At 43.0% G+C, this 26164-nt stretch overlaps 1 protein-coding gene across 1 annotated transcript; it reads left to right on the top strand.

The window, feature by feature from the left end:
• The first annotated feature begins 14181 nt into the window (after positions 1 to 14181).
• Positions 14182 to 25883, top strand: PRDX1 (peroxiredoxin 1). Its single transcript, XM_008574881.1, has 6 exons — positions 14182 to 14237; positions 16783 to 16892; positions 18625 to 18778; positions 19138 to 19260; positions 19774 to 19904; positions 25718 to 25883. The coding sequence occupies exons 2-6, from the start codon at positions 16787 to 16789 to the stop codon at positions 25801 to 25803; spliced, it is 600 nt and encodes a 199-aa protein (XP_008573103.1). The 5' UTR covers positions 14182 to 14237; positions 16783 to 16786; the 3' UTR covers positions 25804 to 25883.
• The last annotated feature ends 281 nt before the right edge of the window (positions 25884 to 26164 follow it).

The raw sequence follows: 26164 nt of genomic DNA, 5'->3' as shown, positions 1-26164 counted from the left end.
GAGAATGTTCATTTCACCAAGATCAACAAAGGCTGTGGAATGAATGAATGAGGAGCGTACACAAACTGTACTACTAAGAAGTTGGATAGTTGTATAGTGCCTAGAATGTCAGGCTGAGGAACTGGGATTACCACAGCTCTGAGGCTCCAATCTGGAGGCTGCCCAACTAGATTGGTTGTGAATCAAACGGCTAGTTATTGTTTATCTTATTTAAAAAAATGTTTTTAAAGTTTTGGTAGGTAGACAGTACAGGGATCCAAAGATTGTTGTTTAGATACAACTGTGTTTAAATCCTTGCCATGCCTCTTGGTAGCTGTGTGACCTTGAGCAAATTTCCTCACCTGTAAAATGGAGATTTTAATACCAACCTTGCTGAGATGTTCTGGGATTAAATGAAACAACAGATGTAAAACATGCCTGGTGGTACATAGTAGGGACTTGATGAATGGTAATGATTATTATTTGTATTTAAAGTAGACCACTGGGCCGGCCCATGGCTCACTCAGGAGAGTGTGGTGCTGATAACACCAAGGCCGCGGGTTCGGATCCCATATAGGGATGGCCGGTTGGTTCACTGGGTGAGCATGGTGCTGACAACACCAAGTCAAGGGTTAAGATCCCCTTACCAGTCATCTTTAAAAAAAAAAAAAAAAGTAGACCACTGTAAGTTAGGCTGGGTTAGAAGAACCATTCCTCCCCTTTCCCACCACACCTAGTGAAGCTGCTGGGAACTGCTACCTGACAGAAACAGAAAGACTCCAGAATGGAGGAGGATTCTGCAGCAGGGTTGCATTCTCTTCTTTCTCTCTCTGTTTCTCTCTCTTTCTCTAGCACACACATATTGCTGCATGTAGGCACACTCACACATATAGATGTACACACAATTATGTAGAGCTGTAGCTGTTGGCATAGAAGCTATAGTTAGTTATATCAGGGCAGGAATCACAGTCACAAAGATCAATGCTGCAATGAAGTGGTGGAAAGGAGGCCACAGGGAATTGAAACCATTGGACTGGGGCTGGAAGTGGGGTAAAAGGAGGGAGTGATGTGGGCAGGGCTGGCCAGGCAAGGGAAGAACCACAGAAGGAAGCAGACAGCCTAAGTCACAAGGTGGTGCGGATTTCCCCTGTCAAATTCACTTCCTCATTTTACATCCTTCTATTGCAAATGCCACCCACAGAAACTGCTCTGTGCTAAAAGTGGGTAGAAGTGATTGATTTGTTCATTCAGTCCACAGACACTTAATAATATCTACCATGTGCCAGGAGTTTTTTTCTTTTTTGGTGGTTGGCTGGTGCCCAGGGATCTGAACCTGTGACCTTGGTGTTATAACGCTGTGCTCTAACCAACTGAGCTAACCGGCCAGCCCTCCAGGAGTTTTCTGGAAGGCTAGACAGTTGTTGGTCAGGGAGTTAAAAGAAGATGGGAAAGGGCACTCTGGGCAGGAGAACTAATATGTGCCAAATTATGGAGGAATGAAGTTATATATTACATTCCAGGAATTGCATGTGGTTTGCTAAAAAGGGAGCATAGAGTTCCAGGGAGAAGAGTTGGATATAAAACTGGAGAGGTAGGAAGGGGCCAGTTCATGAAGAGCCTTAGATGCCACATTAAAATGTTTGAATAATTGACTAACAATTTAAGAAAAACAAGTTAGACTCACCTCATATTAGACACCAAGTTAAATTTCCGAATATTTAGAGGTTTGAATGTAAAAAAAAAGTAAATAAATAAAGTGCTAAAATAAGAAATTGAGGATGGCTGGTTAGCTAAATTGGTTAGAGCACCACCTTGCAACACCATGATCAAATGTTTGGATCCCCTTACTGGCTAGCCGCCAAAAAAAAAAAAAAAAAAAAAAAAAAAAAAAAAAAAAAAANAAAAAAAAAAAAAAAAAAAGAAAGAAAGAAAAAAAAAAATAGAGTCTTTCCTTAATGTTGGGGTGGGGAAGGCCTTTCTTAACTTGATAATCAAAGTTAGAAAGTACAAGTATAAAGGAAAATATTGACAGTTTTCATTAAATAAAACTGAAAATTATGTAGCAAAGGCATCACAAGCAAATTAAAAGACAAATGATAAACTAGGAAAAGAGTTTGCAATACTTAATGGTCAAAGGGTTAAAATCTTATACTGTAAAGAACTGCTATAAAATCAATACAGGCTGACCATTTGGCTCAGTTGGTTAGAGCACAGCTTTGTAACACTAAGGTCAAAGGCTCAGATCCCTGTACCAGCCAGTTGCCAAAAAAAAAAGGAAAAAGACAAATATTTCCATAAAAATAGGCAAAGTTCTTCACAAGTGGTTGTTAAAAGAAGAAAGAAAAATGGCTATAAAATGGTTATTCAAACACACTAATAATCAAAGAAATATTAATCACTTTCACAATCAGATTGATAAAATTCAAAAGATCAAGTCCTAGTCTAACAGATGGTATGAAAAAGAGGGTCTACTCACGCACTTTTAATGGATGTACAAAATAGTATAATCTTCCTTTCTTTTTTTTTTTTTCCTTTTTGTCTTTTTTCGTGACGGTAACGGGATCGCAACCCTCAGTGTCGCGCCCGTACCGCGACCGGCAACGGGATCGCAACCCTCGGTGTCGCGCCCGCACCGCACTCAACCAGTGAGCGGACCGGTCTCTATATGGGATCCGAACCCCTCGGCGGGAGCGCCGCCGCACTCCCAAGCGCCACACTCTTCCGAGTGCGCCACCGGGCCGGCCCTATAATCTTTCTATAGTATAATTTGGTAATAGATATTAAAATTTTAAATGTGCATCCCTTCTGATCCAGCAATTTTAAGAAATTTAGTCTAAGGAAATAATAGAAAAAAGACAAGGATGTTTACTGTGTTATTAAGAGGAGAAGAAAATTACCCAAATGTTCATAAAAAGGAAATTGGCAAAATAAATTATTGTGGATCCATATGATAAAAACTATACAGTCACAACAAGGATCAAGTAGATATCCATGTATCAAAAATGTCCATGTATGGGGCCAGCCTGTGGCTCACTCGGGAGAGTGCGGTGCTGATAACACCAAGGCCACGGGTTCGGATACTATATAGGGATGGCTGGTTGGCTCACTGGCTGAGCGTGGTGCTGACAACACCAAGCCAAGGGTTGAGATCCCCTTACTGGTCATCTTTAAAAAAAAAAAAAAAAAAAAAAAGTCCATGTATGTTGTTAAGTGGAGGGGGGCGGGAACTATGGGGTTATCAAAAGTGGGCTTGGCAATAGCTGTGTTCAGCTCATTCAGTTTCAAGGACCAAAGTCCTAGGGACTCTGAAGGCCAGGGTGCCAGTTCCTGCCCGTGGATCAAGGTTGTGCAAGACGAAGGAGGAAGCTGGTCATGAGTCCAGGGTGGGGGTGGGGATTTCTTCTCCATCTCTGCCTAAGCCATGACAGAGCCCAGGAGCCAGATCCCTGAATTGGGAGCCTGGATTTCCTTCTCCAGGCAGAACATGAGTGAAGGTTAAAATCCTGGGTACATACCGGTGTACTTCCTACTTCATTAGATTGACTTCTGAGCTCTGCTAGTGTGGGCTTTGTGAACCTGATTTTCTTTCTTTTTCTTTTTTTTTTTGGCAGCTGGCCTGTATGGGGATCCGAACCCTCGACCTTGGTGTTATAACATCACTCTCTAACCAACTGAGCTAACCAGCCAGCCCCTGATTTCTTTTTTCAACGGAATCTAGCAGATAAGCCTTTGATATAAGGCTGCCCTTTTAGTTGTAGACCAAGCTTAGTTTGGTCATGTTCTTGCCAAGTTGGAGGAAAGATACTTGAGTCTATTTCTGAGGGGCAAAAGGATCATGAGATTTCAACGTCTCCCAAAGTAAAATAGGCACATGATAAACACTAATTGAGCTTTACATAAACCTGGGTTTCCAGTAAGAAGCAAATAGCTTCTTCATTAGATAAAATCTTTTGGGATCTGAGCATTGGATAGATCAAGATATTATTACTTAAATGGCCAATTAGTAGCTAATTAGCGCTCTGGAGTTCCCTGGCCAGGCCCCACCTGGATACCCTCTAGAGATTCAAGCAGCAAGTCCAGTTTAAAATGCTTACGGATCAAAAACATTCTCCAGTGAAAATTGCCACAGTGGTTTCTCTCACCTTAGTTACTGGGGGCCCAATTCTCACATACTTAAAACATGCCTAGTTTTTTTTTTTCCCCCCCAAAAAGGACAAGGATAGAAGTCACAGTGTGATTCCAGGCCTAGGTTAGTTCCTCATAAGTAAAGCTCCCTCCTGTCAGCAGTTCCAGGCCAGCTTCCAGACCAGAGTGGTTTGCTCAGTTTTAAAGGAGGCTGACTCACAATGCTCTCTGCCCCCAGGGAACTCAGAAAGTAGTAATAAATACTTGGGAGAGCTACTTCTTTAATTTTAAATTTAATCTTCTTGGTAGCATATGATGGAAAGAAGCAGGTACCTCAGTCCTTGAAAGTGGCGGAATAGAGACATTGATTCATCCAGCAAATACTTGTTCAGTACTTTTTCTGTGCCTGCCATGAATATGGAACTTGCACACTCATGACAGATACAGATGAATGGGGTGAGGGCAGGATTCCATCAGCCTCCTAGCTCCAATTTGGTCCCCTTTGCTTCCTCATAACACTAAAAAATAAGATCACCAAATGTGTGGCTAGCCACCTGAGAGCAATCCCCTTCCGCCTGAAACATTCACACATTCATTCCACATTCACTGAGCACCAACTGCTTACAGGCCATGTGCTGGATACTGGGATGCAGAGGTGAAGATGTGGCCCCGCCCACTAGAAATGGATAATTCAATGCTGTGGTTCTCAGTCTGTTTCTCTACAATGCTCTGAGGCACCACCATAACCGTGGCTCAATAAAATATGATCCTTCAGGGGAAGAGAAAAAGAAATAATCAACAATTGCATAATGAAGTGCTAAGTGCTATCTATGACAAATATGCACAGGGTATGGTGAAAATACAGAGGTAGTGAAAAAAAAAAAAAAAGAAATACAGAGGTAGGGGCACTAAAAATCAAAATGGGAATGAGGAAGTTGTCAGGAAAGGTGTCCCAGAACTGGTAACACTCAAGCCCAGTTTTGAGAGAGAAGCAAGAGTTAGGCAAAGAATCAGCGAACAGGATGTGGGAGATCACAGAGATCTGCAATATCATGACATACTCAGGGGACTGGAAATAGCACTTTATGGCTAGAGCAGCACTAGGTGTATGGGAGAAAGGAGAGACCAGTCACATGGTAGAGGGCCTTGTGTGTCAAGCTAAGGAAGGAGGTTGAACTTTAAGCTAAATGCTACAGAGACATATCACTAGGAGTTTGGACATCATGTCACGTTAAGGAACAATTTGGGAAATGGGGATGTTTAAGTTGAAGAACAGAAGAGTTAGGGGAGATAATCTTCTGGCTTTCAAACATGTACAGAGTTTTTCATTCTGTATTACTTTAGAATTAGAAAGGGCCAATCTTTCTCCTGGCTCAATGAACCACACACAATGAGCAGGTGACATTCCAGTCACCAGATCTCCCACTAGCCTTTTTTGTCAGGTGCCCGAACTGTTCAACCATATGGGGTGGTCCTGCCTGTGAACCCACTCTGGTCTTAGAGTTCTCAGATTAGAGACCATCTGTCAGCCCTGACATTCCTCTGGGGAAATGGAAGGAGAGAATGTAGACTAGCCTCCAGTTGCAGCGTTACAGCCTGCAGTGGACCAAGGGAACATGACTAAGGGTGTCAAGAAAGACAGGATAACAGTTTGTGGTTAGAGGTGTGGTTGGGGCTAGGAATGAGTCAGAATGAAGCATTCTTGCCTAGAGGTAAAGCTCTCCTTCTCCATCTGTGTGCTTTCTCAGAGCCTTTTGTCCTATGCCTCCCATCTGTCAATGGCAGAGTGGCCCTTGAGAGCAAGCCAAAGGTACATTACAGTGGGTGTGAGTCTTTCGAGGCCCAACATCATCACTCTTCTAATTCCAGTGCTTCTGGCAAGCACAGCACCCTTTTCTGGAAGCTTTGGCTGGTACGGATGGCTAGAAGTATGAATGCATGAGAGAAGTAAAGGAAGTTTTCCCCCTGCTTCCAGGTAGAGCTGACCCTGCCAGGCAGGACAAATGAGTTAGAAGGTTAGATAGGCTAGGAGTCCTACCAGTCATTTATTTGACTTTCTCTAGCTTAGTGGTTCTCAATCTGGGCTGATTTTGTCCCCCAAGGGACAGCTGACAATGTTGGGGGGGGTGATACTGGCATCTAAAGGGCAGAGACCAGGATTGCTAAACATCCTATTATGCACAGCACAGCTCTTCCACAACGAATTATCAGACCTAAAATGTCGATAGTGCTGAGGTTGAAAAATAACTGAAAACTGCTTATGCTTATAGCGATTTGGTTCTGAAAAAAGAATGTGAGAATTAATTAGTCCCTGAAGCACTGGGCTAGAGGTAAAAACCAACTTTAATTCTATGAACTTAAGCTGCAAGTCCCCTGTTAGTTTAGCTCACAACTACCTCATGGTTGATCCAGTTTGGGCATGTCCCCTTTACTACTCTGGTCTGGACTGTGTCTGTGCATTCATTCCAATTCTAACATTGGAGGGGAAGGAAGCTGGAGGAAGAGAAGAAGAATCAACACTTTGTTTCTAGTTGGGTGTGTGAGGCAGACGAAAACTTCAGCCTAAAATCCGTAGAGTTCAATATCCTAAATGCATGCCTAATTCAATAATGAAAAGCAGCTCAGGACAGCAACGGAAGAACAGCAAATACCAAATCATACTTAAATTTAAGGTTGGAATCTGATTGAAAATGTAGAAATTAGAATGCCAGATTTATAAAAATTAAAACCAAAAATATGAATACAAGTTAATGCAAACTCAGAAACATGTTCAAATAAAGATTAGGTGCAGAGCTACTCAGATACATTCATTTTTCTTTTTTTTTGTCTTTTTTTTTTTTCGTGTCTGGCAACGGATCGCAACCCTCAGTGTCGCGCCCGTACCGGACCAGGACCGGCAACGGGATCGCAACCCTCGGTGTTGCTCCCGCACCTCGCTCAGCCAGTGAGCGGGAACCGGTCTGTATGTGGGATCCGAACCCTCGGCGGGAGCGCCGCCACACTCCCAAGCGGCGCACTGTAGCAGTGCGCCACCGGGCCAGCCCCAGATACATTCATTTTTCAATGGATTCAAATGAAGGGTTGAAGCCAAACCGACAAATTTTAACACACATAATAATGAAAACGATGATGATGATAGTAGTTATCATGTGTTAAGAACTTACTCTGTGCCAGAGATAACTCTGTCACGCAATTTGGTGGGGGGTGGCAGGGAGGGTAGCTCTCCAGTAAGAGGATTCAAACTTTGACCTTGGTGTTTATCAGCTTCCCATTCTAACCAAGTGAGCTAACCAGCCGGCACCTGTCCACACCATTTTAACAAGGAGAAAACTGAGGCTAGGGGAAGTCACTTGGGATCTGAGTTATCGTGTTTTGTGTAATAAACTACTCCAGAACTTGGTGGGTAGGCCAAGGCAGGGAGACAGTTCCACTGTGTCAGCCATACCATAGTTCTATGAAGCAGAGTTGCTGCCCACTTCTAGGGACCATGGACAGCCTAGAGGACACTAATATGAACACCTGGAGGAGGGTGACCAAGACAGAAGGGGTTATCACTAGAACTGTTCAAGCCAAGGCCCAGTGACTGTCAGGCCATTGAAGAAGAGATTCTTGTAATGGGTAGAAGGTTGAATATGAAACCTTATGTTCAGTGCATGCCACATAGTGGGAACTTAATAGCTGAACTAGTGAACCATGGTTCCTTTGGACTCTGAGGGTCTAGTGATCTATCTATCTATCTATCCATCTATCTTTCTATTTTTTTTCTTTTTAAAAGATGACCGGTAAGGGGGTCTTAACCCTTGACTTGGTGTTGTCAGCACCACACTCTCCCAAGTGAGCTAATCGGCCATCCCTATATAGTGATCCGAATTCGTGTTATCAGCACCACACTCTCCCGAGTGAGCCACGGGCCAGCCCAAGGGATCTATATTTTTTGAAGAGGTAACAGTTTATATTTATATTTATTTATTTATTTATTTTCTAAAAGATGACTCGTAAGGGGATCTTAACCCTTGACTTGGTGTTGTCAGCACCACGCTCTCCAAATGAGCTAACCGGCCATCCCTATATAAGGATCCAAACCCGTGGCCTTGGTGTTATCAGCACCACACTCTCCCGAGTGAGCCAGCCCCTATAACAGTTTATATTTAAATATGTAATTGTACAAGTAATCAGGAGTTACATATCACTTCATGAAACACCAAAAGCATTACTACAAATGGGGTTGCTGTGTTACATGATCCCAGAGGCACTATTCACAGAGAATACAATGTGAATATCACTTCTTGAAGTTGTGCAACAGAGAGATGCTTATTATAAATACAAGATAATTTTAATAAAACAAATTGCCCCCTCTAGCAAGGTTAGAAAAAAAATAACCAAGTAATAAAATAGAATCTCTTTTTTCCAAGCATCTAAACAACATGCTTTTGGCCGCAGTCAGAATCCGAAACTTCTTTTAAATTCCATAAATATCAGTCACTATATTTACCTAAACAATATCCTTCTCCCTTTCTTACTAACAAAATGTCAAACTTTGTTACAAGTGGTAATATGCCTAATAAATAGATACAATTTCAGGGCCTCCCATGGCTCACTTGGGAGAGTGTGGTGCTGATAACACCAAGCCAAGGGTTAAGATCCCCTTACCAGTCATCTTTAAAAAAAAAAAAAAAAAAAAAAAAAAAAAGATACAATTTCCAGCCCCTCTTACAGCTAGGAGTACCAGCCATGTGACATAGTTCTGGCCAATGATATGTAAACTGGAGGTTTCTGGAATGCCTTGCTTCCCCTTTAAAGTTCCCACTCCTTCTGATTGCCTTTTTCCTTCTCCCTGCCTGGAATATAGGCATTAATCTGGAATTGGAGCAAACATTTTGTGACTATAAGGTAATCATAAGAATAAAAGCTACATGCTAGGGATTTGAGAACAGAAAGTCAAAAGAAGCCTGGGTCACTGACAACAGAATGGAATGACCACACCAGCCTTGGACTGCCTACTTGTTAAATGGAAAAATTAATCCTGTACTTGGTTAAGCTTTTATTTAAGTTTATTTATTACTTTAAGCTGTATTCAACTCTAACAAATATATCATCCTGGATAACAGTATTTCTCAAATTGGCATTTGCAGGCCTCCGTGTGTCCAAATATAATTTTATAAGTTAAATTCTCACAAATTTAAGGATTCAAGTGCTCTCTGAGAACTGTTAAATGTAATGCTTTTCTTTCAGTGATAATCTAAAAACATAAACATATTATTAATCATTTGGATGAACTCATAAATGAGTGCTGTCCTGTGGTTTTTGTTTCCGTGGTTTTATTTTGCATTTGTTGTTACAATTATATGAAAGCATTTAGCTTTAATAGTTTATAGGTTTAGCTTTAATGGTTTATAAGTTTATAGCAGGCTGCTTTATATTAGAGTCCTAATGTTAAAATGATCACTGTCCTAAGACATCTGCTTTATACTCATATTGAATTGCCTTAATTGTTATATCTAGTTAGCTATGAAGAAACAGCGATGGCTGTTGATGAGTCAGGTAACTGTGTCTCCCACAGCAAATTAGTGCAGTGATGTACCTATTGCTTTGCTAAGTGAAAGCCAGAGGATGTCAAAGAACACAGGTTTCATCCTAGCTTGCACAGAGAAAAAGGTGCTGGAGAATTGAGGTTGCCATCCCACAGTGTAGGCAGTACAAGTATGCAGAACCCAAAAGGAGCTATGCTGTAGCAGTCAGGACCATATTCAAGGAGGGTATTGCTTGCAGGAACCTTGTCTTGTCTTGTATATTTCAACTTGTAATAGTTAATCAGCAGCAAGAGTAGTAGTAATTAACAAGGAAAACATTTTCATGAAACAGTATTTAAAATTATTTTCAATATTTTTCAATATTGCATCCAGGGGCAATCTATTAACATATTAGTTTGAATGAAAAAATCATATAAAATTAATGAAAGTTAAACAAAATTTAATGATTTAAACCAATATTGGGGATCCTCAAGAATGTTTTTTTTTTTTTTTCCTTTTTGTCTTTTTTTACTGACCAGTAACGGGATCGCAACCCTCGGTGTTGCGCCCGCACCACGCTCAGCCAGTGAGCGGGAACCGGTCTCCCCATGGGAGCTGAACCCTAGGCGGGAGCGCCGCCACGCTCCCAAGTGGCGCACTCTCCAGTGCGCCACTGGGCCGGCCCCCTCAAGAATGTTTTGATCCTCACAATGGACCTTATGTTTGAGAAAATTACTTTAAGATAATAGATGGAGGGAGCTAAATCCTCTGTAGAACTGGGCTGAGAGCCAGTGCTTTGCCCAGTGAAGAAGAACCATATTTATTTGAAATGAGCAGAGAAAAAATTTAGGGCCTTCCCTTCTAAGAAATAGAGCCAAATATGATTCATGCCAGCATTTTCTCAGTGGTGGCCTCAATCCCAAGCAATTCTTCCTAACAAAACCCTACCTAAAGCCCTCAGCAACCAATAAGTTAGTAACAGATTTTTTTTATATATATAAAGGATTTTAGAGAAAACTTAAGTAAATTTCACTAATTGACTCCTTAGCTCTTTTTTTTTTTTTTTTAAATAAAAAGATGACTGGTAAGGGGATCCGAACCCGTGGCCTTGGTGTTATCAGTACCACACTCTCCCGAGTGAGCCACGGGCCGGCCCTTTAGCTCTTTTTTTGATTACTCTTTCCCAGGTTCAATAAATTTCAAGACTGATGGTGGAGACTAAAGGAAATTATTCCTTTTGTTTTTTTTTTTTGGCAGCTGGCCAGTACAGGATCCAAATCCTTGCCTTTGGTGTTATCATCTCTGTGTCTAACCAAATAAGCCAACCAGCCAGCCAGGAAATTATTCTTGGTAGAAACAGTTCATCTTCATGAGTGACCCTTCATCCACAGAAGGCTGGGGTTTTTTTGTTGTTTGTTTATTCTGTTTAGAGTTGCCTTTGATTGCTTTTGTCCTTCCTCTCACACCCATAGAAATTCTCTGAAGTCTGGTCTTAGCTTACCTCTCACCACTTTCTCAGAGATCTCATTTACTCCCACAGTGTCAAGTGTGCTTGATATTGTGGATGATGTCAAAATCAATATAATTTAGGGCCGGCCCGTGGCTCACTCGGGAGAGTGCGGTGCTGATAACACCAAGGCCCCGGGTTCAGATCCCATATAGGGATGGCCGGTTCGCTCGCTGGCTGAGTGTGGTGCTGACAGCACCAAGTCAAGGGTTAAGATCCCCTTACCGGTCATCTTTAAAAAAAAAAAAAATCAATATAATTTATTAATTTATTAACAAATATCTATTGTACCTACCACATGCCAGGAACCATCTGCTAGGTGTTAGAGTAGTGACATGATGAACTGCCTTTCCATGGCCTTTCCCTCAAGTTCCCACACTTCCAACTGCTTCCTGGCCAACCCTGTCTGGAATCCCAAATTCAAATCCCCCAAAATCTGTTTCATGATATTTCTGTGAATTTCACCACTTTTCACCCAGTTCCACTGGGACTCATTCTTGACTCTTTCCTCTCCTTCAATACCATATCTGATGCCCAGATCTTGCAAATTTTGCCACCTAATCCCATCTTTCCACTCTTGACACCACCACCCTCACTCAATAAACCTTTGTCATTATTATTATTATTATTACTATTTTTTGGCTAGTCAAGTGAAGCAGCGGGAGTGGAGAAGGAACAAAGAAATCTGTAACTGCTCATGATCAATTAGTTGTAAACAACTACACTCGGACTGGCCCTTTGACATTATTTTAACCTTAAAACTACTTCTTCACCGTTTCCTATGTCACTGGTTAATGACATCACTCATGTCACCAAAATAAGAAACCAAGGAACAGATTTAATTTACTCTTTTCTCTCATCCTAAATCCAATTTATCCTAAGGCCTGTAGAAATATCCTTTGTATTTCTTTCCCTCTTTCCATCCTGCTGCCAACGTCACATCACAGTTGTGAAACTTCTCTTGTCTGGACCATTGCAGTAGCCTCCTAATTGGTCCCTTTGTCTAGTGTCCCAGTCATTAGGTTCATCCATCACACAGATGCCAGAGTCATCTTCCTAAAACATAGTTCAAATTTCAAAAACATAGTCCACATCTCAAAAATTGTGAATACATTCTAATATTCATTAAGAACTCTTATGCCACTTACTGCTAGGTTTGGTACTACAAAGGTAAATAAAACAGGAAGAATCCTTCCCAGATTACTGGTGAACAAGTGAGGAGAACACAATGGGATATGTGTAAAAATAGAGCAAGAGATATATGCCAGAACCTGTGAGAAAGCCTCCTCCCCTACAGTTCTGAAATTTTTGCTGTTCTCTACAGGGATTCCACAATCACTTAGACAAGCATTCAATGAGATTTCTTCTCTTTTCAGAACTCTATTTCATTTTTTAGGGGCCAGGATTTTATTCATTTTATGCTATTTCATTTCTCTGGGCCAGGATAACTCTTTTGGTTCTCATATGAGACAAAAATGCTCAAGTGCCCACCCCAGAGCATGGCGCATGGTGGATACTATAGATGGTAATTTTCTTTTGGCTGAAGTAGGACTGTGTGTTGTTGGGTTAGCCTGCCCATGGAATTACTACCCATTATGAAGCTCAGAACTTCAATTCCACTTCCCCCTCAAAAAGGAAATGAATAATGCCAAATAACTCTTCAGCCTCACGCAGAGAAGGAAAAAGCAAATAAAGAATCTTCACTGTTGCAAAGTAGGATGATAAATACCAAATAATTGAGATGCTCAGCCAGTGTGACACAGCATTTCCCCATTTCTTATCCTACTATAAGGGCCAAGGGAGTTAGTGCGGGTGGAGACAGAAAGAAGAACATAACATTATTTATTAAATGCTCACTGACTGAGCTCCTTTTTTATATCAGATGATGTGTTGTGACTTGGCGACACGGACATGGACGTCACCCAAATGCTACCCTCCAGAAAGTCAGTCTAGCAGGGAGAGGCAGACATGTAAACAAGTAAAATAACTTAAAAGTTTTTTGGGGGAAATACAGGCTATTGATCGGGTACAAAGGAGGGAACAGTCAATTGCAGGATGAGTGAAGGTCAGGAACAGCTTTAGAGGAAGTAATGCTTCAGCTGTCTTCAAAGATGTATTTTCTCAGGCCAACTAGGAAGTAATGGGTTTTCCGGGTCTGAACGAAAGTGTGAAGGCTGGAAACAGCTACACTTTGTTCTGGGTGTAATAAGTGATGAGGATGGAAAAGTTATAGTAACTATAATAGCTAACATTTCTAACGTATAATAAGAACTAGGACTGTGCTAAATGAGTTACACAGATTATTTCAATTAAGTATTAATATTATTCCCATTTTACACGTGAGAAAAGGAAGGCTTAACAGGATTAAGACTTGCCCAAGATCTCACACAATATGATAGTGATGAGTTTTAACTGAGGAAATTGACTACAGAGCCCCAGTTTTTTAACCACCAATAAGAGGAGTGACATGATCAGATTTCAGAAAGATTCCCTTCAGCCACGGTGGAAGGGATGGATGGGAGATAGAAAAAAGCAACCGTGTAATAAAAGAGAACAATGCAGGACGCTGTTTAAGCGGTGAGGGTTACGGATGATCAGCCCTAGGGCGGAGGCTGCGGGGACCTGGGCGGACTTGAGAAGAATTTGGATAGTTCTCAGGGCTTGGTGTGGTTAGACGTGGTCCTCCGTGGGCCGCAAAGAGGATCCTTACCGTGGATTGGTCCTTGAGGTGACACAGAGCGCAGGGATCCTGGAAGTAAACAGAATCCCAGTTCCCCGCAGAGATACCTGATTAACCGAAGCTTTTGTGTTTGGGGACAGTAAAAAGGGCGTGTCACTTTCCGACCTCAGCCATTGGTAGCGGGGAGTGGGATTAATACTTTCTGGGCCCATGCCCACTCTGGCGCGGGAAAACGCTGAGTCATTCCTACGGGGCCGCTGGGGCGGGGCTCGGGCCCGATCCCCCTGCTCTCCCCTCCTCCCGCACCCCCCCGACCCGCTCCGATTCTCGCGAGAGCCCTGCAGGCTATAAAAGCAGCGCTCCGCGTGGGCTTCGTGCGTCTTCTTCCCGGTTGCTTCCTGTGTCTTCTCTCTCAGGAGATTCGGTGTGGGAACTGGTGAGTCCGTGGGCAGCGCGGCCTCGGCGGAGCGAGGCGCAGAGCCCGGTACCCTGCTGGTCGCCTTTCCCTTACCCTCTCCGGGGCTCGTGCGCGCTCATCTGGGTGCTGTGGCGAATGAGGCAGCCAGGCGAGGCCTGGCACCCGAGAGTGCTTGGGCGCTACGCGCACCCCCAAGTGGACCGCCCCCCTCCGTGGGCACGGGCACCCGGTAAACCCCGAAGCTGGAGTCGACTCGAGACTCCACTCCGCAACCCGAGCGAAGGGCGTTGGTTAGCTTGGCCTGGTGGGGGGACGGGCTTGTGGTGGTGGGGTCTCCTTTGCGAGCCTCAGGCCGGGCGGGGTTGAGCTCGGGAGCTTCTAGAATGGACCTGCATCCTGACCTGTGGCTGTAGAAGGCAGCCTGTGACGCGGTCCCTGGTGTGATAGGGATAAAGGCTGTTCCCGGTCCTCAGCCGTGACTAGCTGCGGAGCTTCGAGTGCTGAGATTCCCTTTCCCCGTTTTCATTTTCTGGTCTGTGGAATGGGATTTGTGATGATTCCAAATGCCTTCGCTAAAGACTGCACACACTTTTTTTTTTTTTTTTTTTTTTTTACTAAATGGACAGTGGTATGTGCGGGGGGACATCAAATTGAGATGCGATGGGGAAAAATATTGGTTTTGTGAAAAGACCCTTCTATGGTCTGAATGTCTGTCCCCTCCAAAGCTCATGTGGTATTTAATCCTGAATATGGTATTTGGAAAGAGGTGACTGTATCATGAGGACTATGCTCTCATGAATCCATTCATGGATTAATGGATTAATGGTTTAATGGGTCGCACCGCGCTCAGCCAGTGAGCGCACCACCCATCCCTATATAGGATCGAACCGGCGGCCTCGGCGCCCCCAGCGCCGCATTCTCCCGAGTGATCCACAGGGCCGGCCTTGCACACACTTTCTGATGGTGCTTTCCCAAGTGCTAGGGCGGGGGTGGTGGTGGGAGTGGCAGGAGGTTACCTAAAGTGGGGGCTAGGGGGCGTGGCCCTCACCAGGATTCTCGGGTAGATCCCCTGAATGGGCCTGGCACCGGCCTGAAGTTCAGCAGCCTTTCGCCCGAGTTGGTTGGGCATTGAACATGAGGGTCACCTGGAAGAGCATGTTTGGACGAGAAGGCCACTTAGAGTCACATCCCGTAGTTGGTCGCCAAGTTGCAGCGCGCCTTTTCTGTTGTTAAAGGTATCGAATTTTTTTTTAAACAGGTAGTGACAACTTCGCAATGTTCCATACTCACATTTCGTTTGGTTGTGTTATGAAACAAGAACTTTGGGACTTATTAGAAAATTAGCTTCTTTGGGTTTTCAGAGCGATGACTTAATGGGTTAAATCTGAACTCCTTATCTTGGCGTTGACCTTGATGAATCCAGTGCAACGTTGCCTTTTAGCAGTTAATTTACTCTTGTTCTACTTATTTTTGCTCTGGGATCTTGGCTCTGAGGTCAGAAACCCATTTTTAAAAGAACTTCTACGGGTTAGATACAATACCTAAAGTTTTGAAATTGAACATATATGAGTCCATTTCTTGCTGCTTATAACAGAATACCTGAAACTGGGTAATTTATAAAGAGATAGTATTTATTCCTTACAGTTTCGGATGCTGTGAAGTCCAAAGTCCAGCAGCGAAGGCCTTTTTCTGGGTGGTGACTCTCCACAGGGACGCTGTGTGTCACATGGTGAATGGCTGTGCAAGAGTGAGCTAAGGTTAATTACTCACTCTTCTTAATGAAGCCATCATAGCCACGCTCATGACCATCCATTAAACCATCAATGGATTAATCTGTTCAGGAGGGTACAGTTCTCAATTTAATCAACTCTTAGAAGCCCCACCTTTCAATTACCATAATAGGATTTCCCAACCTCTTAACACTGTTAAATGGAGATCAAGTCTCCACATGAACCTTTGGTGGGGACAAGTTCAACCCACAACAGTGCAGATGCCAATATTCTGGTCTTGCCTCTTAAAAAGTTGGATTGGATTTAGGTTGTGTCATCTCTTGCATATATCTACCTGGAGAAAGGTCAAGTGTACTTCCCATGTTATGAGGGCAGATGGAGGCACACTCTGGAGAGGGCAACATGACTTTTGCGGAATCATGCACTCAGTGTTTGTGGCACTGTGCATTTGGGTCCTTTTTTGAGAGTCCACCCCCCTCCCTCTCTGCTTCTGCATAATGGATATGCAGAACAAAATGCCATTGTACAAACGATGGTTCAGAAATTATGATATAGGTGATTTTGATTTATGAAGAAATTGCTGTGCCATTTTTAAATGAAAACGAAGGCTGAGATTCAGAGACTTGTTTTGTTTCATAAGTTGGTAAGCTCAGGTTGTAACCCTTGACTGCTGGCCTTCGTTTCTTGCTCATATAAAATTTAATGTATTCAGGACCACTGGACAATTCCTTGATTGTTATACACAGCTAAGTCTCTTAAGTAGGTGAAGGCTGCTAGTTGTCTGGAAAAACAAGGCTTGTTTCTAACTCATAGTTATCTTTTCCGGCTGATAGCAAGATGTCTTCAGGAAATGCCAAAATTGGGCACCCTGCCCCCAACTTCAAAGCCACAGCTGTTATGCCAGATGGTCAGTTCAAAGATATCAGCCTGTCTGACTATAAAGGTAAGAATAATTACACTGGGCTATTAAAATGGAATTATTTTATAATGTAGGGATGGTTTGTTCAATTTGTGTCTCTGTTATGTTTGGCTGTAAAATGTTTTATGTCTCCTAAGACAAGGTCTTTAGAGTAGGAGGCTGTTGCCTTCATGTTGAAGTGGTGATTATTAACAGTGATCATATGGTAGACGACTTCTGGAGAAAGCACAGGCTTCATTGTGGCTGGACATATTTGCTCAACTATCTTTTCAGTACTCCTCAATTGAATTATTGGAGAAATTCTCATTATTCTTGTTAGAAGAGGCCTTCTACATTTAAAGTGTCAGAGCTCAAGTCTTTGGAGTGGTGACACTCCTTGTTTATTTTGTGAAATGTGTGTGTCATAGCTGGTATATATTGGGCAGAGGGCTTAGGCACATTCCCCTGACTGTTTTGCCCCCAGAGAAGAGTTGTTACAGTTGGAACAACTCTCCTTTCTGTTACAGTTTCAGGCAGACACTTGGCAGGTTCTCTTGAGGCTGTTACTTTGTTTGCCTTGCCATCCCAGAGCACATGGGTCTCCTGGGACAACTGAGGATATAAATTTCTTAGAATGCAAACCTGAAACTCGGGTATCAAGTGGTACTTTGTTAGTGGTCTGGTATCAGTTCCTGGGGTTAGCTTTTTGGTAGAACATTTCAATTAGGTTTCCTGACACATCACAATTGGTGTTTGGGGTGGGAGCAGGGAAGCAGGGACCTATGGAGGGAAGCTCCTTCTGGCAAACAAGATAAGTAGCACCATAGGGAGGTGACCCTGGCACAAGAGTATCGCCAGGAGGTCTAGGAGGAGCTGCTCTCTGCCCTCCAGGGCTTGACCTGCTGAGTCTTCAAAGTCCTTGTTAGGCAAAGCCCAGGAGAACTTGTTTAGATGAGTCAGTTTCTTGTGATTTTGCTTTTCAAAAAGGGCTGCTTGTTTTGGTTTTCACACATTGCTGTTACCTGGAAATAAATGAGTATTTGGAATTGTTCCAATAGCTCAGCCCATTAGGTGTGAGAGGCTGCCTGGCTAGTTTGATGATCTACTTCAGTGGTAATCTTGAGTGACTTCAGTAAAATTGCAGCTAGAAAGAAGTCCAGTTATCTACCAGTACTTTTGGAACTTTTGTCTTAAAATTTTTTCTTGTCTTGTCAGGCTTGTTAGGAACATATTTATGGTGGTTCATGTTATCATTTAAACCTCACCTGTCCCATTCCTGTGGTTCGTTGTGGAAGAAGTGCGAAGGCTCTGACTTCTCTTTTGTTGGTCTCTTAATGCTTTGTGGCTGAAGAGAACTCAGCAATTCAGCTTTTTCTGGGCATTGTTTGTAGGCATTGGCAGTAGGCCACCCACTAGATTGCATCCTTGTTTTTGTTTTTCTTCATTGGAGAACTTGGTGTTTATGTTAATTTAAGTCACTCAGAGAAGAAGAAAATTAGACTGAACAGTGTTTATTCTGTGGTTGGCAGCTAAGAGCATGGTGGTGGGAGAATAAAACAGAATTGGAAGGAACTTTTTTCATTCAAACCTTCCTGCTACAACAGGTTCTAGAAGCTCTAGGAGACACATCTATATTGAGCATCTTGGTGTTTACTGTGTCTGCCATCAATCTTAAAAAAGGTTTCTTTTTCTATAGGAAAATGTCTTTGACATTCTCTACAAATCAAAGAAGTCTGTTTCAAAGGCTAACCTCTGTGACGCCTTTTGTTTTCCCCAGGAAAATATATTGTGTTCTTCTTTTACCCTCTTGACTTCACCTTTGTGTGTCCCACGGAGATCATTGCCTTCAGTGATAGGGCAGAAGAATTTAAGAAACTCAACTGCCAAGTGATTGGTGCTTCTGTGGATTCTCACTTCTGTCACCTGGCATGGTAAATTTCTTGGTCCATTTGGCATGTGGACATTTAAAGCAGCAACTGGGAGGCTTTGGCAATAGACTTTCTCAAGTATTGGCTTGTGGCTCCTCATAGAAGGGAGTGCAATGGCTCTGACTTCTTCCGGTTGCTCTTTTATTACTGGCAACAGAGGAGAAACAGATTGAGTTGCAGCTCAGTGTAACCTGGTGAGTGACCTTAACTGTTGTCAGTCATTCACTTTACTGCTAGAAAAAGTTTTAAGTTGTTTGGGAAAGTTAGATTAGGAATCTTGGAAAGGGGAAGGAATAGGTATAGTTAATGTTTTTGCTACAGAGTTTATATGAATGTGATTGTATGTGTACCTTCTTCTGTAGGATTAACACACCCAAGAAACAAGGAGGACTGGGACCCATGAACATTCCCTTGGTATCAGACCCCAAGCGCACCATTGCTCAGGATTATGGGGTCTTAAAGGCTGATGAAGGCATCTCGTTCAGGTATGTACCTTTGTGGCGGGGGTGGGGTGGAGGTTTAACATTGATCAGGAGGATTATCCAATAGGCTGAAAACTATTTGGAGAAAGCTAGAGCACTGATCTGGAGAGACTTCTTCCTCATTTCATTCTTTTATGCAGGAGCCTCTTCACTAAGGGCAAGGTCAGTACAAGTCCTAGAGAACCAGCCCATTTCTTTAGCAATTCAGGCTTCTTCATTCTAACAAAACAGATTTCTAAACCTGTAATGCCGATTCAATTCTTTTTTTTTTTTGTCTTTTTTCCGTGTCCGGCAACGGATTGCAACCCTCAGTGTTGCCCCCGTACCGGACCGGGGACCGGCGACGGGATCGCAAGCCTCGGCGTTGCTCCCGTGCCTCGCTCAGCCAGTGAGCGGGAGCCGGTCTGTACGTGGGATCCGAACCCTCGGACGGGAGCGCCGCCGCGCTTCCCAAGCGGCGCACTATCCAGTGCGCCACCGGGCCGGCCCCTCAATTCTTCAATCTCTTTCCCACAGGGGCCTCTTTATCATTGATGATAAGGGTATTCTTCGGCAGATCACTGTAAATGACCTCCCTGTTGGCCGCTCTGTGGATGAGACTCTGAGACTAGTTCAGGCCTTCCAGTTCACTGACAAACATGGGGAAGGTAAGCCATCTGCCTGATAACAGGACAACAGAGGAGTGGTAGGGTGGAAAAGATGGTATGAACAAAGGCTATCAAATAAAAAGAAAAGGGTGATATGTATCTTCAAGGAATTGAAATCTCTGGATTAGGTGGGTTGTGGGGGTAATGGAAACCCTTGCGGAGGAGAATATAAAGGCTTTTTGTTTGAACTGTATACTCCCCACTTCTGCCTGTTCATGTAGAAAATCACTGCTACAGATCTAACATTCTGGAGTGTAGGAGGACCTTACAGATGTGACAGGGCAAAACAAAAGGTAGAGAATGACATCTAGAGATAAAGTATGGCATTTTTGGCAACTGTTTATTGGGAGAAGAACTTAATCCCTTTAGTTTTTATTTGTTTCTATTGGGGTTTGAAGAAAATAAAGGTAATATGCCCAGCTTTGAAATTTGTGGGGTTTTTTTTTTTTTTTTTTTTCAGTGGCTGGCTGGTACAGGGATCAAACTTGTGACCTTGGTGTTATCAGGACCATGCTGTAATCAACTGAGCTAACCGGCCAGTCTCCAGTTTTGAAATTTGGAAAATAAAAGTAGGACTAAGATAACAACCCAAAGATAATAGGCAGATATAGTTAATACATTTCTACTGTTTAAAAATCCATTCCTGGGCCGGCCTGTGGCTCACTTGGGAGAGTGTGGTGCTGATAACACCAAGGCCATGGTATAGGGATGACCGGTTGGCTCACTTGGGAGAGCAGGGTGCTGACAACACCAAGCCAAGGGTTGAGATCCCCTTACTGGTCATCTTTTTCCCCCTTTTTTTTTTTTTTTTGTCTTTTTTCGTGACCGGTAACGGGATCGCAACCCTCGGTGTCGCGCCCGCACCACGCTCAACCAGTGAGCTGACCGGTCTCTATATGGGATCCGAACCCTCGGTGGGAGCGCTGCCGCACTCCCAAGCACCGCACTCTACCGAGTGCGCCACCGGGCCGGCCCTAAAAATAAATAAATAAAAATAAAAATCCATTCTGCTATACAATTTGATAGTTGTGTTTGTAAGAATTGCAGTTATTAAAATACCAAATTATATAAATGTTTAATATAGAAACTTTAAAAAAGGTGGGGTGGGCTAGCTAGTTTCAGGTAAAATATCAAGGTTTTTCATTGTAAGTCTCTTGTAAGTCTGTCCTTGTAGAACCTAAACACGACTGTGCACATTCAACTTCTGGTTTTTATGTAGCCATTTGCTAGAGTGTAGGCTCTTCTTTTCCTTTAGCCCAAGTACTGGTACTTTTCTCCTGTGTTCTGATACTGTTAGGATGATAAAGTGCAGAATCACTTGATCCAGGCTTTTGAGTTATAAGGCTGTAGCTCTTTGACTCTCTCTCCTTTTTGAGTGTGATTGTTGCTGGAATGAGACAACCTTATCCCAACTAAGAGCTTAGTGTTTTTTTTTTTTGTTTTTTTTTTTTTTGTCTTGTCTTTTTCCATGTCCGGCAACGGATCGCAACCCTCAGTGTTGCCCCCGTACCGGACCGGGGACCGGCAACGGGATCGCAACCCTCAGTGTTACTCCCGTGCCTCGCTCAGCCAGTGAGCGGGAACTGGTCTGTATGTGGGATCCGAACCCTTGGGCGGCAGCGCCGCCGCGCTTCCCAAGCGGCGCACTATCCAGTGCGCCACCGGGCCGGCCCCAAGAGCTTAGTTTTTAACTCAGCTCTTGAAACAGCAAGTGCTGGGTATGTAGGGGGAATGGGGATCTTGAACTCTCCTTCCACCTTAATGTAATTGAGGATAAGATAATTCTGACCAAGTGTTATTGCCATAAGATCAAGGGCACAGGTGGTGGACTTGGACAAATTTCTATCCTTACTACATCTCATTTTCTTTCTCTGGAAGATAAGTCATTCTTACTAGCTTTCAAGACCCATTTTACCTCTATTCTTGTGATATAAAGAACATGAAGTTGTTAGAGTCTGTATTAGTGGTGTGTGTTTGGGGGACCCACAAGTGCTAGCTTGGCTGGAGTGGAGGTCTGACAATAGAGATTGGTGAGCACTGATACCAGGAGGCACCATTTGCAGAAGTATGTGTGGGCATTAGTCTGGTCTAATGAAAGTGCTGACCGCTGCTGAGACTGCCCCCTGGTGGGGGAATGAGATTCAGCACTAAGACAGGAGTGGGGAGTGGCAAAGTAGGCCCTTCACTAGACTTCCCTGGGGCCTTGCATGTAGGCTAGACTTTTGAACCCAAGCTTTTGTGACTGCAAAGCCTGCTTCTTCAGACTCTATATTGGTCTCTGTTGTTTCCCATCGCATTAGAACAGGCACAGACAGCTCTGTGTGTAGCCTTTTCAATAGTCACCATTTGAGAGCCTGTGAATGCCAAACACTCTAACCTAGATACTTTCAGGTGTTAAGTTTATTTAACAAATAATTCTACACTCTTTTTTAAGGACCAGTAAACCAATACTTTAGTACACACCATTTGCAATCCGTATTCAAAGTCTCCCATCTTTTTTAGGTAATTCAAATGCTGAAAAAGACATCATTTAGGGCCTTCTGTGCTGGGGCGGTTCTCATACTATAGTTACGATGACTGTTGTCATGACATTTTTTAGTTGCATTTGAAGGCTGGTTTATGTGGGACACAACCACTTCTGCTGGGATCCATGTTGGTTCTGAAAAACCAAAACTATTTAGTATGAATGAAACATCTATGTGGGGATCTTTCTGTCATTAATTCTAGTATGGTTGTAGAGCCATGAGGCCTTAGTGCTAAGGAGACGGAGTTGGCAAGGTCCTTCTTTCTGGTGAGGCCCAGTTCTGTGTGTCATCCTAGACAGAGGAGTCTTTTGTTCCCTCGTTAGGACCTACTGGCAAACTTGTGGCTGGCTCTGGCCTGGTATTTGCTTTCATGCTACTCTGTTCTGTGCAGCTTGTTTATGTTTAGGACCAGTTTTAACCCTTCAGTGCCACTAAAGCCAATAACTTATAATAATCAGGTGGAGAGTTCAGGAAAATGATGGCAGCTGGGCCTCCCATTTAGCTCTTGTTCATCTATACTTTGTGCCCAGATTGCTGTTTGCAGAGTCTGATATCTGAGACTATGATGTCCTTGGATCAAAAGGTGCTTCCCTATGTCTCACTTGAGCAAATGAGACTCTTGCTGCTTCGTTACTGGACTTTGGCGACTAGATGTCTCCTGGAAGATGACAGCAAATTAAAGTAGAAAAATCAGAGATTGGTCCCCTTGCCTCACTTTACTTGGACTAGACCAAGGCCCATTTAGCTCAGGATTGTTGGGAAAAGGTTGATGGCTATGCATTTTGTGTAAGTGCATGAAAGATTCAAACCCTGCTTTTTGCTTACTAAGGGGTAGAAGGCAGTTACTTAATGAAACAAGAAGGGACGTCTGTAGAGGTCCTCCTCCTTTGTGGTTCAGGCTCTCCAGTTCAGCATAGCAGAAGAACGCTGAGTTGCCTTCAGATCTCTGAAGGGCTGGCTGCCAGAGGGAAGCAGCAGTTTAGTGTTAATGGGCTTATCCAGTCCTGGCTTTGTCATTTATTTAGCTTGTTTTTTGTGTTTGTTTTTTTTCCCTTGGAGGGGAAGGGAGAGGATGGTGATGGTGCTAAATAATTAAGCTTTGCCTTTTTTTTTTTTTTTGGAAAAATTTTATTGTAACACATACAAGGGGTCTTAAAAAAGTTCATGGAAAGATTCGTATTATCTTTCATTTCTATTTTTCCATGAGCTTTTTGATGTGCCCTCATACAACATAATTTGCCTTTTTTTTTTTTTTTTTTCCCTTTTTGTCTTTTTTTACTGACCGGGATCGCAACCCTTGGTGTTGTGCCCGGACCGCGCTCAGGCAGTGAGCGGGAGCCAGTCTCCACATGGGATCCGGCGGGAGTGCTACCGCGCTCCCAAGCGGCGCACTCTCCATTGCGCCACCTGGCTGGCCCCATAATTTGCCATTTTAAGTGTACCATTTAGTGGCATTAATTACATTCATAATGTGTATCCATCACCAGTATCTATTTCTAGAGCTTTCTTTTTTTTTTTTTGTCCTTTTTGAGACCGGCCACATCGCGCTCAGCCAGTGAGCGCTGTGAGCGCACAGGTCATCCCTATATGGGATCCGAACCCGCGGCAGGAGCGCTGCTGCTCTCCCAAGTGCGCCACGGGCTCGGCCCTAGAGCTTTCTTTTTTAATCATTCCTGAGTTAGTAACCATTAAGCAGTAACTCCCCATTTCCCCTTGGTAATCTCTGTTTTACTATACTCTATGGATTTGCTTATTCTAGATAGATCCTATAAGTGAAATCATACAAGATTTGTCCTTTTGTGTTGGTTTTTTCACTTAGCATAATGTTTTTAAGGTTCATATTATAGCATGAGTCAGAACTTCATTTGTCTTTATGGCTGAATAATATTCCATTGTATGTATGTACCACACTTTGTTTATCCATTCATGTATTGATGGACACTTGGTTGTTTCCACCCTTTGGCTATTGTGAATAATGCTGCTGTAATATTGGTGAACAAGTATCTGTTTGATTCTTTGTATCCAGTTCTTGTGGGTATATACCCTAGGAGTAGAATTGCTGGGTCAGGTGGTAATTCTATGCTTAGCTTCTTGAGGAACCACCAAACTTTTCCACAGTAGTTTTGATCTGCAATTCCCTGATGACTAGTGATGTGGAGCATATTTTCATGTGCTTATTGTCCTTTTGTATATCATCGATTCAAGTCTTTTGCCAATTTTTGAATTGGGTTGTCTTTTTGTTGTAGGAGTTCTTTGTATATTTTGGATCTTAATCCATACATAATTTACAAATGTTTTCTCCCATTCTGTGGGTTGTCTTTACACTTTCATGATAATGTCCGTTGATGTAATGAAGTTATTAATTTTGATAAAGTCCCAATTTATCTGTTTTTTCTTTTGTTGCTCGTGCTTTTGGTTGTTATATTTAAGAAACCATGGCCAAATCCCAGGTCATGAAGATTTTCCTGTTTCCTCAGAGTTTTAGCTCTTATATGCCTTTGATTCATTCTTGTTAATTTTTGTATATGGTGTGTAGGGGTCCCACTTCATTCTTTTATCAGGTGAACTCCAGCACCATTTGTTGAAGAGCATTTAAGCTTTTGGAGGTCAGGGTAGGGCGGCTGGCAGGTAATGGGATCTGAGCCCTTGACACTGTGCCCTAACCAAGTGAACTAACCAGCCAGTCCCTTAAGCTTTTTTAAAAAAGAAGTATTTGGGGCCGGCCCCGTGGCTCATTTGGGAGAGTGCGGTGCTGGTAGCGCTGAGGCCGCAGGTTCGGATCCTATATAGGGATGGCCAGTGTGCTCACTGGCTGAGCGTGGTGCAGACCACACTGTGCTGAGGGTTGCGATCCCATTACTGGTCAAAAAAAAAAAAAAGTATTTGAAGCATACATAAAATTATGGAGAACACATGAGAGAACCCATTTACCTATTACCTATTGTTACCAAATCTTAACATTTTACCATATATACTTCAGATTATTTTTAAAAACAAAGTATACAGTTGAAGCTGTTAATTTCTTTAAATTTCAGATGCTACGTGAATAAATTTGGTGTAATATATCAGGGCTGTGATAAGGATTAAAATATATTGTGTTTTAAAGTAGCTAGCCTTATACTAAAAGGCTCGATGATTTTAGACAAATTGAGGGTAGTTTTCCTGATGCCTTGAGTGTTCAGACTCTTCAGGGCTCAGATCTGGTTTTGAAGCAACCCTTTGTCCATGGGAGGGCGCTGTTACACACTATTGAGCAGGTTATTAATTAGTGATACCTTTTTCTTACAGTGTGCCCAGCTGGCTGGAAGCCTGGCAGTGATACCATCAAGCCTGATGTGCAAAAGAGCAAAGAGTATTTCTCCAAGCAGAAGTGAGCGCTGCTGGGCCGGCCCGTGGCTCACTCGGTAGAGTGCGGTGCTGATAACACCAAGGCCCCGGGTTTGGATCCCATATAGGGATGGCCGGTTAGCTCACTGCGTGAGCGTGGTGCTGACAACACCAAGTCAAGGGTTAAGATCCCCTTACCGGTCATCTTTAAAAAAATAAAATAAAATAAAAATAAAAAAAAAATAAACCTAACATGATTTAAATGTGGCACAATGTAAACCTTGAACATTACTGTTTAATTTTGAGATCTGAATTGATGACCTTGGCCTCTGTGATGAACTTGAACTCTGTGTAAGATGGAGATTTTGTCACCTAACCTACTGAAGGCAAGAGACAGGACCAGATGAT

The sequence above is a fragment of the Galeopterus variegatus genome, unplaced genomic scaffold (genome assembly GCF_000696425.1).
Source record: "Galeopterus variegatus unplaced genomic scaffold, G_variegatus-3.0.2 Scaffold1113, whole genome shotgun sequence".
Taxonomy (NCBI): Eukaryota; Metazoa; Chordata; class Mammalia; order Dermoptera; family Cynocephalidae; genus Galeopterus; species Galeopterus variegatus.
Note: the sequence above shows the minus strand (reverse complement) of the source record. Positions and strands in the feature narration are given on the sequence as shown.

Excerpts from the sequence above, each read along its gene's own strand:
- PRDX1 (XM_008574881.1), top strand. The coding sequence starts at position 16,787 with ATGTCTTCAGGAAATGCCAAAATTGGGCACCCTGCCCCCAACTTCAAA. Across the intron at positions 19,261-19,773 it reads GATGAAGGCATCTCGTTCAG|GGGCCTCTTTATCATTGATG; the intron begins GTATGTACCTTT and ends TCTTTCCCACAG. Across the intron at positions 19,905-25,717 it reads CACTGACAAACATGGGGAAG|TGTGCCCAGCTGGCTGGAAG; the intron begins GTAAGCCATCTG and ends TTTTTCTTACAG.